The 19,320-nt window shown below is 39.7% G+C and overlaps 1 protein-coding gene across 1 annotated transcript in view; it reads right to left on the bottom strand.

The window, feature by feature from the left end:
- HECW1 (HECT, C2 and WW domain containing E3 ubiquitin protein ligase 1) overlaps window positions 1–19,320 on the bottom strand; it is a gene marked incomplete at its 5' end in the record, with an annotated part of 164,575 nt that overhangs the window by 42,243 nt on the left and 103,012 nt on the right. Inside the window, 7 exons of the mRNA XM_083885048.1 lie at window positions 24–120; window positions 303–408; window positions 5,644–5,778; window positions 6,392–6,577; window positions 9,426–9,547; window positions 12,149–12,279; window positions 16,913–17,063. Of these exons, the coding sequence (XP_083741174.1) occupies window positions 24–120; window positions 303–408; window positions 5,644–5,778; window positions 6,392–6,577; window positions 9,426–9,547; window positions 12,149–12,279; window positions 16,913–17,063 (928 nt within the window). The remainder of the gene's footprint in view (window positions 1–23; window positions 121–302; window positions 409–5,643; window positions 5,779–6,391; window positions 6,578–9,425; window positions 9,548–12,148; window positions 12,280–16,912; window positions 17,064–19,320) is intronic.

Below are 19,320 nucleotides of genomic sequence, written 5' to 3' on the forward strand. Positions count from 1 at the left end.
AGCAGTCTGGAAAAAAGTGGTACCTGAGTGCATGGTTTCTGGCCAAGCTGGGCTGACGCTCCTGCAGCATCTCAAAAATGTTGGGTTGGCGTAGAAATGCAACAATCTTGTCATTGTAAGCTGGAAAAGGTAAAAATACACCAGAGACTTTATTTGCCTCGTTACTGTGACTCTGCAGGGGCACACTGACTACACTGCCAGTGAGGCACAGGGCAACACAAGGCAGTGCACACAGCTAATGAGAAGTCCTAAAACTCACCTTCGTGACCACTGCTTTAAGAAGAAAAAATAAATTGTCTTACCCAGAGGTAATGCCTCGTGATGGTGCTGGTTTCGAATAGCTGTTACGAGACTATTGCCTGGTCTGGCCAACAGAGTAACGCCTCTGTTTCGAGAGACTTCAGAGGCCTACAACATCAGAGAAAAGGAAAAGAATGATCTGAACTGACCACCAGTAGCTCATCAGTCAGTTAAATGGTTTGTTATCTTTACTTCTGTAACCTTCAGAATCGTCCTTGATGCTGACTGAAGGACAGGAAGCAGGCATGAAAATTATAGCCTTATACCCCAGTTAACTTAAAAAAGGCAAATAATTCTGTGCTTCCAAATGAAGGTACACCATTATCTGTAGCTATGATACCTCCTCAGTGCTGAAGGCAGGGAATCCAGAAGGAAATGCATGCTAATATAGGTACTGCAGTGATGGACTTCTCTGGTTTAACACAAATAAAATCTCTGTAGTATCACACTATATACTCTGTAGTATCAAATAGGTCTTGTTTTAGCATAACTGCATTACTTCAAGGTTTTTACAGCAATGTTTTAGAAAAGAGAAAAACTCCACAATGTTGCAATGTTCACTCAGCTTTGTTGAAGGGAAATTTAATAGTGGAAATAACATGAGGAAGGTATACCTGTGTTGATCACAGCACAGAAAAAGGCTGTATCATCCTAGAAGGCTGCCTAACTTGCATAAGCAGAAATTGAATTGTACACACTGAAAAGAAGAACATAATCCAAAGAGCTGATAAAGGGAGTAGTAAAAAGGAAAATTTTCACTGCCCCTTAACTGAGGCAGTTAAAGAAAGCCACTGTTCTAAATATACTACCTAGCAAAGGGAATCTTGTCAGGAAGCCAGATCCCTTAAAAGGTGGGAAAACACTTCAGTATGAGGATATTAAAAGCCAAACAATGACATCTGGCAATGTTTGCACTAAGGCATTACTTGCTGGGTAACTTTTTGTGGCCTTGTGAAAGTTGAGGGGAACCCACCTGTCTCTCATGTTTTCCTTCAGAATATGGCCACAGCAATGCTGAGAGAGGAATCACAAAATGGTTTGGGTTGGAAGAGACCTTAAAGAGACCTTAAAGTTGCAATGCCCCTGCTATGGGCAGGGACACCTTCCACTAGACCAGGTTTCTAGGGCCCTCTCCAACCTGGTCTTAAAACACTTCCAGGCATGGAGCATCCACAGCTTCTCTGAGCAATCTGTTCCAGAGCTTCACCACCCTCAGAGTAAAGATTTTTTTCCTAAAATCAAGTCTCAGCTTACCCTCTTTCAGTTTAAAGACAATCCCCCTTGTCCTGTGACTACAGTGTGAGGCTGTATCAGGACAAGATGCATCAGGAATTCCAATTGCTACTCTACTGGGCTAATAGCTGCTCCTTTCTCACTGCACAAATCATAGCATTTGGCAACCACTTCAGGAAGAAATCGCCCCTACTTCAATATTTTAAGTGCTTAGCTCTGCATCCAAGCAAACAGTGCCAACCCATTTTCCGTGATACAGCCAAACGCCAGGTCCTCCAGCTGGAATGCACAAAAACTGGGAAGCTAAATGTGCCTGGCAAGCTGCCTCTTGGAACCCGTAAAGGTTAAAATGTTTACATGTAACAAGATACCAGATAATGCACTTGATACATGTCAACACACAGGTTAAACAATGAAAAATCTTAACTATTCTAATCAAACACACTGTAACTTAAAACATAAAACTGCTGCGCAAGTGCATGGCAAATGTTTTGCTTCATCATTCAGTTAGGATTTCATTTGCACCTGCCTTCTGCCTTTGTCTCCTCCACACACCCCCACAGGTCAACTCACAATGAAAGTTTATCTCAGGCTTAGGCAGCTTTTCCCCTGTGACCCAGGCATCCACCCCAGCAAGCACTCTGTGGCCTTTATGGCATTCACTCCACGCTGTGGCACAGGGAGGAACCTCAGGTGCAAGAGGTGCCCTATGATGCACTGCCACAGTGGGCATGAGGCCCCTGTGGGAGCAGGATCACAGCCAGGATCACACACTGGCCCGTGACCAACTGTACTAGTTAGGATGTGTGGGAGGGTGCTAAGACATTGTTGGGCTCAGCTTCTTCACTTCCAGGGAGCCCTGGAGTTCAGGTGAAGATGCTTGTTCCTCTCTTCCTTGTAGAAGAGACTTGCAAGGGAATGTGGGTGGTGGGTGAGCCTGTTTTTAATGGTGATCACTGACTCATCCTTGACAAAGACAAATCCTATGCCTTTGTTGCTACACATAATTTTACTGACCAGAAGATAGAAAGGGAGGAGTAACAGAGGAGTTAAACATGTATTTCCCATAAAAATTATCAGGAAGTGGTATTTGCTCATCACTTGGGAACTGCATGGTACTTCTGCCCAGCCTGGGCCTGGATCCTCCTACTGCTCTTGTCACCATTCCTTTTGGTTAGCTTTCCAGTGCCTGGACATATTTCTCCTGGAGCAAGAATTTTGGAAGGAAATGTCTATAGTGCCCATATGTCTATAGTGAAAAGAAACTTTCACTCCCTTCTTCCCATCTTCCCATCTCTGGTTTAAGAGCTAAAGTTGTCTAGATTGTAAGAATCCAGTTGTGTACACATCTCAAAAAACCGGTGATGTACTTCCCTTTATCACCAGGCCTAGGCATTGCTCATACTGTTTTTGGTCTTTGCACACTTACACCTCCAAACGATTTTTCTTTGGCAACACAACAGGAAAATTCCCAGCCCTCTAATTAACTTCCATTTTGCTAACAATTCTCTTTCCACTCTTAGCTAATAGAGTACAATTGATTGCTCCAATTTAGTGTTCAGTCACAATCATCTTGTCTACTTTGACTTTTTAACTGAATAATTGAATTTTGAATAGCACATTATTCTCTAATAAAAAATAAAGAGTGACCCCTCCAGTGATTTAGTGACCTGGTTCATGTAGTGCAGAGTAATTGACAGATTTATGTCAGGTTTTAACAGCTTTGAAATTGATACTGGGATGTTGCAACCAGAGTGGAGAGTCCAAACTACCAGAGGAGCCTTTCAATATGTAATACCTTTTCCTGGGTTTTATATCACTGCTGGATTTCAGAGGCCCATTTGAATCCTGCTACTTGCTTGTTATGCTCTGGGTTGGTAAGGAGATTTATATACTGCCATATTCTAGCACCTTCTCTGCTCTTCTTGCTAACCAGCACCTCTTGCCTCTCCATTGTGGATGTCTGCTTCATTCCTCTTGCTATCTTTAAAATCTCTACCCCGTAATCATGTATGTTGATTTTCTGCAGATAGGAAGCCCTTTAGAGGGAATGGAAAGTGCTTACAAACTGTTCCATTTATAGAAGAGGCAGAAGGAAATGAATCACTTAGTGACCTATACTTTAATTACTGAGAGCCACTACAGCTACCTGAACTTTTCTTCCAAAAATCAGGTAACTAAGAGTAGCAACAACCCTCTCTCTCCTGTAAAAGGTTGATAACCCTTAAATAAATGCTAAATAAAGAATTTGTAGCATTTTCTTCAAATTAATAGATTTGAAGAAATTTAATATCAGTAATCTACACAGAACAATGGAAGTTTTTGCAGAGGTCTTTTATTTCATTACCCTGGCTCTTTTCTGTGCCCTCTCTGGCAACCACAACTTTATTATTCTGATGTTTCAGGCTCATTTGACACATATACATAACACTGAAGATTGGTGAGTTGTCCTTTGTGGTCCTTCATACTGTCCTGGCGACAGCTTCCAGAGGCCACACCATCTGCTCAGCAAGGAAACCAGCAAGACTGCAGACAGCTGACACATGGCCAGGACAAAGCCCCACATGTGAGTCTACAGACATGATTTATAGGCCAAAGAACATCCAAATGCACTTGGAAGAAATGGCATAGAACATGAGGCTCTTAATAAATGGACTGAGCTGCAAAGGGTTGAATATTTTCCTTGTAAATGAGGGACTTTAAGGCACTAATCCAAAGTCCTTGGAAATCAGTGGGAGTCCTTCCAGTGAAGCAGCAGACACTTCCAAATGGGAAGTTACTTGACTATGACAAAGAAGTTTGACTATGACAAGGGCACAGAAGCACTGTGGGACCTGGGCCACCAAGACTGGGAAGTGATATTTCATTGGCTGATCATGCCAGAACAGCGGCCTCAAAGAACAGTTTTTGATTTCCTCAGAAAATCATTACTCAAAAGTATTGACTCCCTACCCTGTACTGGTCTTTTTTTGGGTTTATTGCATATTGCTCCTTGCCAGCCTTGCCAATGCTTGCAAAACCAAGTATATTTTTTTGGCTAGGTCATCTGAATTTCTCAGCGGTGTTTCTGTCCCTGACATGGTGAATTTGCAAGCAAGCCTCAGGCAAGCACAGGCCCAAGTGTGAACTATGGTGCAGGTGGCTATCACACACACTCATGCCAGTAATTCAATCACAGCAGCAACACTAAACTGAAGGCTGTGGGCAGATGGAAGTTGCTAAGCTAGTGGGAAGATATGATTGAAACAGATCCATTGATATACTTCCATCTTGAGAAAATATGGTGCTGTATTCACCCAAGACTGAGAAAACACACCCAAGCTACTCATGCCTGGTTTGCCTTTGGTCCTGAAGAACTGACCTGTTCAGCTCCTGATCCCAACCCACCCGGCAGTGACAGGTATTCCAACTGGTCCTGATGTAATAAATTTTGATGCTAATTTCACAAGCATTTCTCTGGATATTTTTGTGGAAGAGAAAGATCCTTTTACCATAGTTCATCTCTAGTTCTATTCAGCAACAATCTTTACAAATGTTTAACTGTATGGATTTGCTATCTGAAGAATCTGATTACTGGTACCTTTTCCTAGTTAAATCCACAATACAAACACAGTATTTCAATCCTGTCTATTGCCCTCAGTGATAAAAATCACCTTCATCATATATAGGAAAGATATTTAATGTGACTGAAAGCTGGGAAAGTAAACTTCAGCATACATTACTGCATGACTTCTAGGGAGTCTATCTTTTCAGAGCACAGTGTCACAGTGGGGAATGAAGAAACATACGAGGTATCAGGCTATAAAAAAATTAATAACTTGAGAAAAGCAAGGACAGGATGTTAAATATGGACTCTTCTTTTAAATTCTATTCTGTCATCACTTCAGTTAGGCTTTACTTGCTTAGTATTTTATCCTGAAAACCATCAAAATATAAACCAGCATGCTCTGAAATAAGCCCTTCAGAAAGACAAAAAAAACCCCTTACTGTTCTTTAGAAGATAGACATTCACAACATAGTCTGTTTCAACGCCTTTAAAATATGAGAAGTTATTATAATTCTAGAGAAGACCACTGTCAAAAGTTCCTGAGTTGATACGAGCACAGTTACCTCTCCAGCGCTGTAGCTACGAAGTCGCTGCAGATGCTGCCGGTGAGTCAGGTGATTTGGGAGACGCCCATTCTGCAGCGGGATCCTGGGATCTATGAAGGTGGTAGCACGGCTATTGTGGTCAACAAAGAAAGACTGAAACACAAAGGAACAGTGGTTTCTTTAATAAGAAGACTGCCAACCCTGTGATGGTATTGAGGGAGCACAGCAACCACTGGCAACTGTAGGTTGGAAATATCTTGGGTAAGTATAGTCCATGGAAAGCACCTGCAAACAACAGGAGTGGCCTACTTAAAGCTGGAATAGCTCTTAGAAAATACCTGAAGCTGTGTAGGCCAAAATCATGTGCAGTGGCCGTGATGTAAACAAGTCATTGATTACAAGGAGAGAATAATATTATTGGGAAATGCTGCTTTAACCTATTTCGTAGTTCCAGAGGTCAGTCAGCAAAGCTTCATTCGAGGTAGAGTCACTGAGTCAAATTTTGCAGTCAAAACAGATCTACTCTGGCTCAAAGTTTGTTTTCAGTCCAATGCTGCCTTGGCTTTGGTACAATATTCTATAGAAAGCTAGAAATGTTTTGAAACTTTGAAGCTTTTTTTCCTACTTTTAAAATAATTCTCCTTGCTGCTTGTGTTGTTTAAACCAAACGTTCACTGATTTTGAGTCAAGAAGAAAGGAACTTTTAATAATCACGTAGTCTGACGTGCTGTGTTGAACAAGTGATTAGTTTTGTTGGCACTCTTACCTTGCCCTGCTGGTCAGTTTTTATCTCCCAGCCACGAGGAAGCTCCAGGCGGGTATCAGCAAACATGTTGATAAAATTTACTAGGTCTCTGTTGTGCTGATACCGCTCAAAGTTACGAGCATCTCTACGAATCTTCAGAATCATATGCTTCAAGCAGGTACTGTTGGTGAAGACTCGATAGGCACTCTGTGAGATGGATAACAGAAGGGAAGAAACCCAGTTCTGATGTCAAAACATACTTGGTTATTTCATAGGCCATATGCCCAAAGGACTGAAACAAATCCTATTAGAATCAAGAAACACTTCCATCTCATTATTTTGATTTGAATGACTACTTTACATGCACATGCAGAATTAAGAAATACAATCTGGAAAGTGAAACATCACACATATTATGCGCAGTTAGCTTGTGTAAGAGCTGCCTTTTTAATACATTTCAAAAATGGTCAGCTGAAACATCACACACTCAAGGTACACGTAGTTGCCCCTTTCATTGCTTTTATTCGTCAACAGACACTGCTTGTGTGCCTGGGCAGTGCCAAAGCGATGCAAAGGTAGCTGTGAACATCTGTTTTTGCTATAATTGAAATAAAGATGCATGTGATAGGACTCACGAACTTAAGAGGACCCCAATGCAGATGTCTCCATATGAGCTTGCTACCTTTTTTATGGCAGCCACAGGACTATTATACAGCCATAGGACAGAAACAGACACTTTTTAATTGTCTGTTTTTGGAAGACGTGAATTGTTTCCTGGAACGGAGCATTTGCTTCTGTGATGACTACAGAGCTTGTCAGATGGAGACACTTCCAGGAGTCTAATGAATGCCACCCCTCAGGCAGTGAGCTGTATCTCACAATGGGCATTAAAAACACCTCTTAGGGGAAAGTGGCCTGAGGCAGTTCAAGGGAATGAACTGATCTGATTGTCGAATAGAGGCCCAGTGAACTGTATTTGCTGTTTTGTTCAGTGATAGAACACCATAAAATAATACTTGTGCTGACAACACACAGGCCCATTCACAGGCTATTCTTTGAATCCTTCACTTCAGGGAAAAAGCTCCTCAAGACAGAGTAGGAAACTTCACAAAAAATCTCCTGAACCTTTCACTAGAGAGAAAATTATTGTCTTGGTTTGCTGGTCAGCCCAAAGGATTGAATAACTTGTTAGAGTAATAAAGGATCACTGGAGGACTCCTGTTTTCAGTGAATCGAGCTCCAGCGTGCAGACCTGGAGTGTGTCCAGAGAATCCGACCCAGCAGCTTTGAATTCTCAGTTTCTGTGTGTGTTTAGTGTGCTTTAACCATTATAATGCAATAAAACATCCACAGGTATAATCTTTTTTATGTAAGGATTTACTGTGGCAACACCACTGAGAACGCTCTCTCCTGCACAGGGTCCCTAATTATAGCAAGGGTTGGTAAATGTTATGAAATCACAGAGATATGATCTCTGCCCTGAAGATATGACCTGCTTATAACCCAGGAAAGCTTCATGGTCACAGATTTTTAAGATCCCAGCCTACTACATAACAAAAGGTGTATTTTGATCTAATGTATGATCAATGACTGTCTTGAATATCTCTAAAAGGCATTATGGAAACAAGGAGAGCAATGCAGTTTTATCTCTTCATGGAAATAAAATATCTGAAAAATGAGAGCCTTTCCCTTTTAATTCTAACTGCTGGATAATATTTTCCAGTCCCAACTTCAGTGGCATAATTAATAGCTTGAAATTTTAATAGGGGCTTGTGGTTAAAATATTACACTCATGTTAAGGCAAAAGTTATGTGGGCCATTATTCCTGTACAAGTGGTATCTGTATGACCATTTGACAGATGTTTTAATAGATTATTCTGGTTCTCACATTAGAGACCAGTTTTTAAGGTAAAACTGAAGGCCTCTTCCTGCTTTTTTTTTAATTTCAGTGACTAATAAAATTGGGATTTAGTCTCTTGCGAGCTGTTTTTTACACAACTATGGAATCGGTTACTCATTTTTCCAACAATTATGCTGGTCAAAAATTACATTGCTCCCAGCTATAAATCATCATATAGCACCGTGTCAATGGAAGAAATTATCTGCACTCCATAACCTAGTTCAGGGAATGTCAGATGAGTTAAAACATCCCTTCCTTGTCAGGATCTCATGGGTGATAATCTCTGGCAGATGCTTGGAGATGGACGGCTGGCTTCAATCCATGAAGTGCCACAGCCAAAACCTGATGCCTGCAGTTACTTAAAAGGCTGTGCTGAGGCAACTCTCAAAGTGTTTTACTTTCTTTTCCTTTTGAAAAGGAAGGTCATTGCTACCCAGAAAAGGATGACTTTTCAAATAGTCAGAAGTCACATTTAGATGCCTTGTTGAACTACATTCCAGATATGGCAAACTAGGACTGCATCTCCTTGTGGGACTTCCTTATCTGCATCTGCCTGATACTACATTTTTTTCCACTCCCCTCCAGGTCTGCAAGAAAATGTGTGGTTTTACTGCACTAACAGAAAAAAAAAAAAAAAAAAAAATTATTTGATTTTTGGAAATTCATTTTCATTTGTGCTTTTTCCTAAATGGCTACATTGACACAAGTCAGTGTTTCTTTCACTCAGTTATGCCTGCCTCCTTTTTGGGAATGCAAATTGCAAGAGTTGATTTTTTTCTCTTTGTTTCCCTGAGACTTGGTGGTATCTGAGTAAGATTTCTCAGGATGTTGGATCAACAGGCAACAACTTCACTGCCTGCATGAACATACAACAGAATCAACCAAGCTGAAACCAAGGGTTCCTGCTTGTTCAGGAAGGATAACATTAATGAGCTTCTCTGTACCATGGAATCTCTCATGTGAGGCAAAATCCCAGCCAGAGCCTCCTTGGAGCAGCCTGGCTGTAGTGTCCCCAGCCTGGTCTGGTGCTCAGAAAGGACAACTGAGCCCCAGGTCACACAATTCAGACTCACTGTGCATTCTCCCTGAAGGCCTGAGACACAGCACTGGGACTAAAAAATCAGTAGTGTGAGAGAGCAAATCATGATTACTCACATAGTTTGCATGCAGCACAGTGAAGAACTCGGGATTGGTGATGAACTTCACAGCTGGAGACTGCAGCAACAAGGTGATTTTTTGAGAATTCACAGGAGAAAGGGAACCTTCTCTCCTAATCTCTGGACAAGAAAACAAGCCACAGAATCTTATTAACGTAGTGGCAAGCACGGTCTATCATTTAACCTTTCAGAAACAGCTGCAAAAGTGATGACATAAAAAACCCACCACCTGCCCAATGCACCTACTTTGGCATTCCCAAGACAAGCCAGCTGGCAAACTGATGGATACCCTTACAGTTAGTGATGCAGTGTTTACCACAGCAGTGCAGGAGCTGGATGGTTTCCTGAACTGTAGCCTATGAAAGTCCGTGCCAAGTCTGCTGGTGTCCCTAAATATAATGTGACCACAGTAGTTTTCACCAGCTGATGGTTTGGTTCAGTCATCCAGGTCCATTCTGGTTTCCCCCACAGCTGATTTTAGAGAAATCTGATCTCCCAATCCAGCATTATCCTTTATTTTAATTGCATTATTTTTGACAAGTCCAAGGTTTTGGGGACTTGCATGGTAAAGAAAAAAACCCAGACACAATTGCATTATTTTTAATCTGTATCAATTAATAAAGCACAGGAGCAGAACTGAGCATTGAGAATGTAACTCTGTAGAGGCAGAACTCCTGATGTTCTTTAGCTACCAGAAAAATTCTTCCTAACATTGAATTATAGATTTGGTGATCTGGCATTTTCAAATAAATCCATATTTTATTTGTAGTCCAAGAAAATTGGATGCAGACGTCATCAATAGAATAAATACAATTTCACTCTTTTTTTAATCAGTTATAACTTCCCACTGGACACATCATATTATTTCATCCATTTAAAACTGCAGACTGGATCAGTTGCTGGAGTTAAATTGATTTACTCTGGCTTAGAACCTGGATAATTGTGCCTTAATTATATTCCTTCTGACATTTTTCATTTAAATTAAAATACAAATAACAGAGGTATAATACTGCAGCTTTTTCTTTCCCTAATGTGTTTACACCATCATCGATCTTCTAATTCTTGGAATTTTATACAATATTGATGTTTTCTTCTAAAAGCAAAGCAATTATCTACAGCAAAAACCATTTCCTAATAACTTATAGTAACATTTATCACACTCATTAGCTCTTTGGGTTCAAAACAAAAAAGTGGTGTTAAGTAATAAACTGAACTAAATACTTAGTGGTGGCAACTCCTATTAAATTACTATTTTATTGTCTATGGTACTAAATGATTTATACATATTACAAGTAATGGCTACATTACTTATAAATACTAATAATACAATGTGTACCTCATTTCCACTTCTCTAACATTGAGAACTGGGATCTTCTTATAAGATCCACTGTAGTTAGAAGTCTCTCTTTTATTGCAATACAAAAGATTGCAAGGGAACTTTAAGCATCAAATGTTAAACATCATTGGCCAAAACTGATTTTCAAGCTAAAAACACCTAATGGATCAAAACAAACAAAACTGAGTATTTTTCTAAACTTGTTAATTTTTTTTTCTAAACTTGATAAAAATTATTTATTTTATATTTATTATTTCTCTATGTAACTTTTCCTATTTAACATGGAAAACTAAGAAAATTCAAGCAGATACTGTGTTAGTTCTTCCCCATTACCAATCCATTTAGAGAGGGATGGCAAAAGGATAGCAAGAACTTGGATTTACTCATGGCAAACAATACAGAACACAAAGTTAGGTGGAATGATCCAAAGGAAGAGAACTGGTCAATCATTTTGCTGGTGCTAACAAAGCAGGGAGTTATTTTTGCATGGCATCAAGTTGCACAGTGGGCACTAGACTGATTGCTGATACCTCCTACTTGAAACAAACATTTAAGACTATGGTTTCCCAAATGTTTTGAGAAAATATTTTTGGTAGGAGTGTGACTACCACCAAAAAGAGTAGAAGAGACCCCTGCCATCCCACCCTGCCTTAGGTACACATATCCCTCTTCTGCTTTGTAGTGACACTCATTCTTGTCTCCTTATCTAACAAGCCAGATGAAAGATCCAATCTGGCTATAAATGACAAGGACAAGAAACCAGATTATTTTTCAGGCAGTTCAGTTCTCCACTCTGGTATGGGATCCTGTCACATAAATTAGTGGTGAGCAAAAAGACAGCTGTGCCTTCTTTGGTGACAGCCGAAACTTAGGTCAGCTCACAGCTATCACAAAACCATACCTTTAAAAACCAGAAGTATCTCATACACAATGCCACGGCCACTGCAGGCGCAATCACATGGGCAAATGGGGCAGTGCAGAAGCCAGGCCTAGAGAAAATAATCTGCATATGCCTCAAGCTAAAAATCACATGGCCACAAATATAATACAGCACCATTTTTGCAACCACTAGGTGAACAGTATTCACCCAGTGGTTGCAAAATGCCTCTTTCATTTTAGTTTCAAATGGCCCTTTACTAAGGTAAAAATGCTTTGTCTGTCTTAATAGTTGTTAAAGAAGAACTGAAACTTGTGTCCAGCTTTGTACTTGTAGCTTCATATCTAAAAAATGTATCTTCATGTCTTTTTTAAAATTATTTTTATTTTTTCTTTTAATTAGGTTTTGCAACCTGGCATAATAAAATTCCAGTCTCCCCCGGAAATGCAGATTTCCCCAGAACTGAATGGCACTGAACATCCCACTCAGACGCTTTGTTGTCCCATACCTGGGCTTGGCTGGGAAGGCTCTGCCTCAGAGTCACTTCCTCCTCCAGTGGGAACTCTCTCTACCCTGTTGTTTACCACAGCATCATCTTCAGTCCTCTCTGTTGCAATGGTTCTCTGGATGTTTTGGTACCTAGATACATCAAGAGAAAGGAACAACAAGATTTCTTTAACAGAGGTGCTTTCTGTTATTTTCTACCTTAAGAGTCAGCACTGCTTCTGAATTATTCCGGTATTTCTATCTTCAGTGTACAGCAGAGTAAGAGCACAGTTGACTCTTCTCCTGCAGCTGGTGCAGCTGCACACACTTGGGCCAACCAGTACCCTGAAAACCTGGCATTTTTCAGTGACTAACAAATAGCCACAGAGAGTGACAAGTCAGAAATACTCAAACTTTAGACAGATAGCTTATTTCGAGGCTTCCCTTTAAAACATCTGGACACCTGGAACCTAAAACTAGAGGTGGATCACAGTTCCTCCTCTCATTTAGCCTGATCGAAGCGCAACCAATGAAGTAAGGATCAACCCTGTGATGTGCTGAGTAACCTTCAGTCTTTCTTATTAAATTACTAGATGCACATCCTGAACCCTGAAAAGGTAAAGGAGCCCAATCCAAAATACTCTACCTGATGAAGAACAAATAGCCTGGAGTGTTTTGAATTCACATTACAGAAATCAAATTCTCCATAACTTGTTTACTCATAGTGACAGATGAATTGGTGAACACATTTTCTTTAGTTTTACTGGCAAATTATGAATATGTCTTATGTGCATTTTAAATGCATTTTATACAAAGAGAAAAAAGGAAAAGAAAAAGAAATCATTAGGAGAAAGAAAGAACTAGAAAGTGAAAGAAAAGCAAAGCTATAAACCAGACTCTCTTAATTATTTCAATTAGCTTTTATTCCATCCCAATATTTTTAATCCCTCTTTCTTCATGACATTTCCATGTGTGTTTGAAACAGGATGGCTTTACTGCCTGCTTTTAATCTGATCCAGCATTGTTTGTCTCATTTTTCTGACTTACACTCTTTTCCTTCCTCTGCTCAAGCTCTGACTTACAGATTTTACTTACTTTCTCTCTCTATATTTGTTAATGCACACTTTATTCCAAATTAGAAGTTAGTCACGAATAAGTTCCTCAAAGTGACACAGGATCATTAATGACAAGACCCTAAAGAGTTAGGGTCTTGTTTTTTGATGTCTCAAAAGACATCATCTCCAGTAGATCAATGCAACTCAACCTTGGGTGAAAGGGCTGGAGATAATTAAGAAAAAAATAATTAAAGTTTAAATAGATTTATACTAGACTTTCACAATGCTATGTGTCCCCCTCCGATACTCAAAGTAATTTTAAGCTACATTTAGCGTATATTTTGATAGTTTAAGAAAACATCCATCTTTACAAGGAAATTCTGATAGCAGGTTTTGCAACAGCATGAATTTACTGCAGTTTTAAACCCTCTGTTTCAGACCTACATTTTACAGCTTTATTCACTTGACTGCAGGCAACTGAATGAATTTTCCATTCCAGTACTGGAGGAGTTTTACAACACCCACATGCAATAGAAAGGAAAGGAAAAACCAACTGCAAACCCCCCCAGGTTCATATAATCAAGGGATATAAGCACATATATAGAAAAACCCTGTACCTTCAATTTAATTAGATGGTAGAAATTCCCCACTGGCAAACCTCAAAGAGCAACACCAGCTGTATGACAACAAAAGGCTACGCATTTCTTTTGCATCTCAATACTATAAAATCATGTTATATAAACACCAAAAAATGCCAAAGTAATTCGAGAGAACATTGGAAGTGCAAAAGTTATGGAAATGCCTCTGGAAATTTCAGTCTCCCTTCAAAGCGATTTGTCAAAGAAATGGAGCTTAAGAAATACCATGCTGTGGCCGTCCTAACCATGATGGTTATAATTTCTTATGTTGATCATTATCTTTCAAATTAGTGCAAAGACAAGTCTAGACACACATATGCTGCAAAGTATTTTTTCAACAGAGCTTGAACAACAAGGGCTGTTATCTGCTTGGCCAACAAGTAAGCAAGTCAGGTAGTGCTACAGAAAATGAGCAAAAGACTTTAAAATTAGAAGTATGGATGTCTCTTTGGTGTTTTCCCAACACCTGGATTCCAGTTTTGTATTCCTTGTATCCTCAAGTGGCTCATACAGCTAAAGGGAAGCTTGGAGCACAGAAGGAAAGCAGGACTAGGTTTAATCACAGCTATGGGGTTTTTTCAAGCTGAATTTCCAAAGCTTTGTGGTTTTGGCTGGGCTGGAAATACCAAGCTTCCTTGTAATATTTTGGTCTTTCCATTCCCGTCCACAAATTAAACCAGGAAGCCAAAAAGAAGAAGTAAATTAATTTAAAAGAAAAGTCACTAAGCTTTTTCAAACTGTGGAGTGATGTTGAGTCCAAATTTTGTTTGAGGTTAGAGCAAAAGTTCAGGCTGCTGCTAATTCTGTCAGCAAGGTCTATGTTTGGCGTTGCCTCATCTAAAATGATTCTCAGGTGTGTTTGCTGAAAAACATTTCAAACCATTAAGTCTGAAACACAACAAAATGGTATTTCTGAAATGAGGGCTTAAAACAAAGTCCAATCCTCCACAGTGTTGATAATAACTAACAAAAAGTAGCTTTCCTGACATTCCTGAAATGTGGAGACATGACATATGTGAAATCAGATTTAGGACTAGAATAACTTTAAAAAATATAACAGCCAGATTAAAATTACAAAAATTACTTGCCACTGGGCCAATGTTCAGGAGATTCAGTATTAATCCCTTTTATTAGAATCCTAGGAAAAGTTCACAGGCAACACTAGGAGATCTTTGTATTCAGTTTCTCAAATCAATAGAGCTCCTTGGCAGAGAGGAGAGAATCAGCAGCTTTTTTTCCTTAGTCCCATGAAGCCATGACATTTCATGTTTAATAAACTGCAAAGTCTCCAATGGAACTTGCATAAGTAGAGATTTGCCACTGCTGGAAACTCTCCATATTTCTCCCTTTGTAACTGGATATATGAATACTAAAAATGGAGAGATTGAAAAGAGTATCAATCTTATTAACTCTCAATTCCCAACCAAACCAGTGATAATCAAGTAACAGCCAAGACAGACAGCCTACATGAAAACACTGAATAATATGAGGAAAGGAGGTCACAAAGACAATGCCTACCCTTCAGTTTCTGCTGTATTAGCTGGTTTAATGATCAACCTGCATTAACTAAGAGAATGGTAAATCACTCTTATGAGCACTTATTCCTTTCATGGCTGTTCTGCACTTACATGAGTTCAACCTCAAAAAAAAAAAAAAAAAAAAAAAAAAAAAAAAAAAAAAAAAGGAAAAATTCTGATGTATCTCTACAACAGCTTTCTGGTTTCTGTGGCAGATAACTTCTTTAAGTGGCAGCCAAATAGTCTGAGCTTTGACATGGCTAAAATGCCTCTTGAAGACCAATGCTAAATGGCAGAGCAGTCATGGAAATCTCTTGAAAGAATCTACATTAAGCATTCACTTTCTTTAGGTTTCTTTTTTTCTTTTTTTTTTTTCTTTTTTTTTTTTTTTTTCTTTTTTTTTTTTGGTATTAACATGGCAGCTTAAGGCTTTATGTGCAAACCTATAATGAAAACAAATACCAAGCACGTTCTCTCCTTTCTGCAAGACATAACACATGTTATGAAATACCACTCAAAAGAATGAATTTTGGTAAAAAATGGATAATTCCTTGAGACCGTGTTGATGGTGTCAGTGTAAGTTGGTGCAGCTCTCCCAGACTGCCTCATTCAGGGCACAACAGCTCCCAAACTATTCAAAGTACTCTGAAAAGAGCACTTTCAAACTCTGAATCCTTCTCTCAGCTGCAGATCTTCCTCTTAGCACAGAAGAAAAGGTCAAAAAACTTTTGTGGCATTTTACATGCTATAATTAAAATACAATTTCAGTCTTGCTTATCCTTTTCTAGAAATGGCATCATTATAGTAAGCGGGGAATTTAAAAAAAAAACCCAAACCCTCTTTTTAAGCAAAAATGGAAGATTTTTGACCAACTATTTATTGTTTTTCTTTCCTCTTAAATTCAGTCTAAAAGGCAAGCATGAGAAGAAAATGATAAACAAATCTATGTGTGGACTAGTCAAACAAAGCTAAAATATAAATGACATTGAGAGGTATCTCAGGCAGCTCAGAATGAACTGACAGATTTACAGGGCCCAATGCAACACTAAGCAGACCTGTCTACCTCTAGAAATGTGCACAGTTCTATTAGAGCAGGGCTCTGCCCTGGAAAAGGAGACAGACCTTTCAACAGGCCTAATTAGCTTGGGTAGAAGCACCACATGGATATGGCAGCAATTCCAGTAGCAGTCAGATCCAAAAAGCTTGGCAGCACAGCACTACACGCTGACCCAGCAATACCACTCCTATAGTTAAGCAGCAAAAGCGACTCCATGTTTTGGAACAATACCCCCTTCCCTTCCAGTAGTTATTTCAGAAAAGTTTTCCAAAAGCCTCCTCATGCTGTTAGAAATGTTTTGTACCATCATTCACCCAACAGCACTTTTCTTGTGGGCAGGTTTGAGCAGCAGACACCCACAGCAGGCACACCAGCAGGTTGGAAGAGAGCTGCAGGAAGGACAAGAACCTGGACAAGGTGGGAGTCAATGTGGTGCACTGGAGAAGGAAGGGAGCTACTGGAGCAGTGTGGAAAAAAGGAGAGCACAGAAGTCAAAGGAATTCAGGTGCAAATGCTCACCGGCGGTTCAGCTGCTCCATTTGCTGGATGGAGCCAGACCTGTGGATCCCATCTGGCGTTGCTGCGGCCGTGGGCCGCTGCCACGTGGTGGTGCGGTTGACATGATCCACGTAGAACACTCTCCCGTGGCTGTCTATCCGAGCTTCCCAATCTAGGGTTGGAAAAAAAGGAAGGGGTGATGCTGTCAGTGTGATGCCTTCCAGAAAACCTGCATGTGGGAGGTATATACAGACACACACACATACATAGACAGGGTAGATACACACAGGAGATACTATACATACATATACATATATATATATATATATATATATATAGCCTACATGCAATACATATAATGTGTATATATTCAAAGTACACATTCAAGTGTGTGTATATATATATTATATGCTTGTCTATATATACATATATGCAGTATATGCATATACAGAAACATTTTGTATACAGCACACAGGTAGGCCACAGAGTTCACTACCACAGCCCATGAAAAACTAGTGACACATAGGGGCTACATTTTTAAAAGGATGAGGTAATTTTTCAATCAATGATATTGTTTGGCAGGATTCACTGCAGGTCGGAGTAGCCACAAAGAACCGACCCTTACAAGAAAATTACACCTGAGCTAATACAGCAAATCCCATGTTTTCTGTTTTTGTTGTGTTTCAGAACAAACATGTTTCATTTCTCTCCCTTTTACAAAGTGGCTTCAAAGGACACCATACAGCAGTTAAAGGCTTCACTGAAAACTGATCACAGACTCTTTGGACATATCTTAGAAATCTCTCTAAACAGAGTATTGCTTTTGTGAATGTAAACTAGATTGAAAGTTCGCAGAACAATATTGAGTCTTCCATCATTATTGTTTCCTATTGTTTATGTTGTCTCATCGTTGCAAACTAAAAATTGTTTGGTATATGATGGCTTGTGGAAAATGGTAATGTTGATTAAAAAAAAGTGTTTGTAACAGAAGAAATTCAGAAGTGAGGTAGCTAGCAAAGCCATGTATCAAACCGGTTGGAATGCATGGAGAAGTGGAATAAATTAGGCTTGCTAGTTTCCTATTCCCACATGACCCAGCTGATGACATATCTATGTAAATATATGCACATACTTTCTACACGAGTTTAGATGCAAACCTCACTCACATTCACACAGAAATCCACATATGATGATTACCTTTGAGGGAAAACACTTCCTCATATTCCCATATTCTTACTATGATACCATCTGTCCTGACGAGTTCACTCCTCCTATGGTTTTCTATGATCAAATTCAGGATCATCTGAATTTCATACTTTATATATTTAATTTCCTATTCTTTAAGAGCAGGACAGAAGTTGCACCTCTTCCTACTATATCTGGAAATCTATCCTTCATGATGACTTCTCATCCTCTGAATGCTGGCCCCAGCTAAATTCGCTTCCCATATTTGATCCCAGACAAGCGTAGGCTGTCTGAAGTCTATGGCTAGATGCCCCTGACAGCTGAATCCCAAAGACCCTAAAAGATGGGGGTCCTTGGAGAAATCTTCTCTAAGACTCCAAGTCAAGAAGAGCTATAAGCACATGCATTGCTTCTTTCAAAGCTGCCTACAAGTACCACAGTCCTTTAAGACACAAACCCTACAGTCACACAATGGATACACATGCAGCAGCTCTCACTATGAAAATCACTACATTATTTAAGGAGAGGACTCTTCCTCCTCCAGGTAAATTTCCCAAGGATGTGGTAGCTGTTTCAAGAACAAGATCACAGCTTTGTGAAAACCATGTCTAAAACATAAGACAGTGAAAAAAGCACATCAAGTACAACATATGCACATTGAGGTAAATCAGACTGACACATAAGGCGGGTCGAAGGCCAGAGCCTTGCTGAACATGCTGGCACTGGTGGCAGGTGTACCCCTGTGGGTGGGGAATGGCCCTTCTGGAGCTATGCATTATCTGTAGTATCCTCAAGGAAATAACCTTGACCAGATCAAAGATAAGACGATCCAGCTCAACATCATGAATATCTTCATCTTCCTTGCTGTTTTCTGGCAAAGGACAAATCCTAGCCCTCACGCCACACTATTGCTGTACCTTGTAACAGGTTAGGAATGATACAGGTTGACAGAGAATTAGAAGCTTCTAAGCAGTGCTGTAGAACCACACTCTAGACAGCCTACAGAAGATACCAATTGGTCATACTGGTCTAAAGCCTGCTGATGGACACTAAGTAGGAATAAATATATCCAGTTACACAGCTAAACAAGGTTTTATAATCCATCCTTGTGCACTACCAGTTCTACAGGCTATTTTGCACTGTCTAATTAAATACAACTTAGAGTACCTTATGCTTCTAAGCATGATTATTTGGAAACTTAACAGTAAGGAAGTTTGTCCAGAACTTGGAGATCACAGTGAAAA

The sequence above is a fragment of the Zosterops lateralis genome, assembly GCF_965231275.1.
Source record: "Zosterops lateralis genome assembly, chromosome: 1".
NCBI classification, from domain to species: Eukaryota; Metazoa; Chordata; class Aves; order Passeriformes; family Zosteropidae; genus Zosterops; species Zosterops lateralis.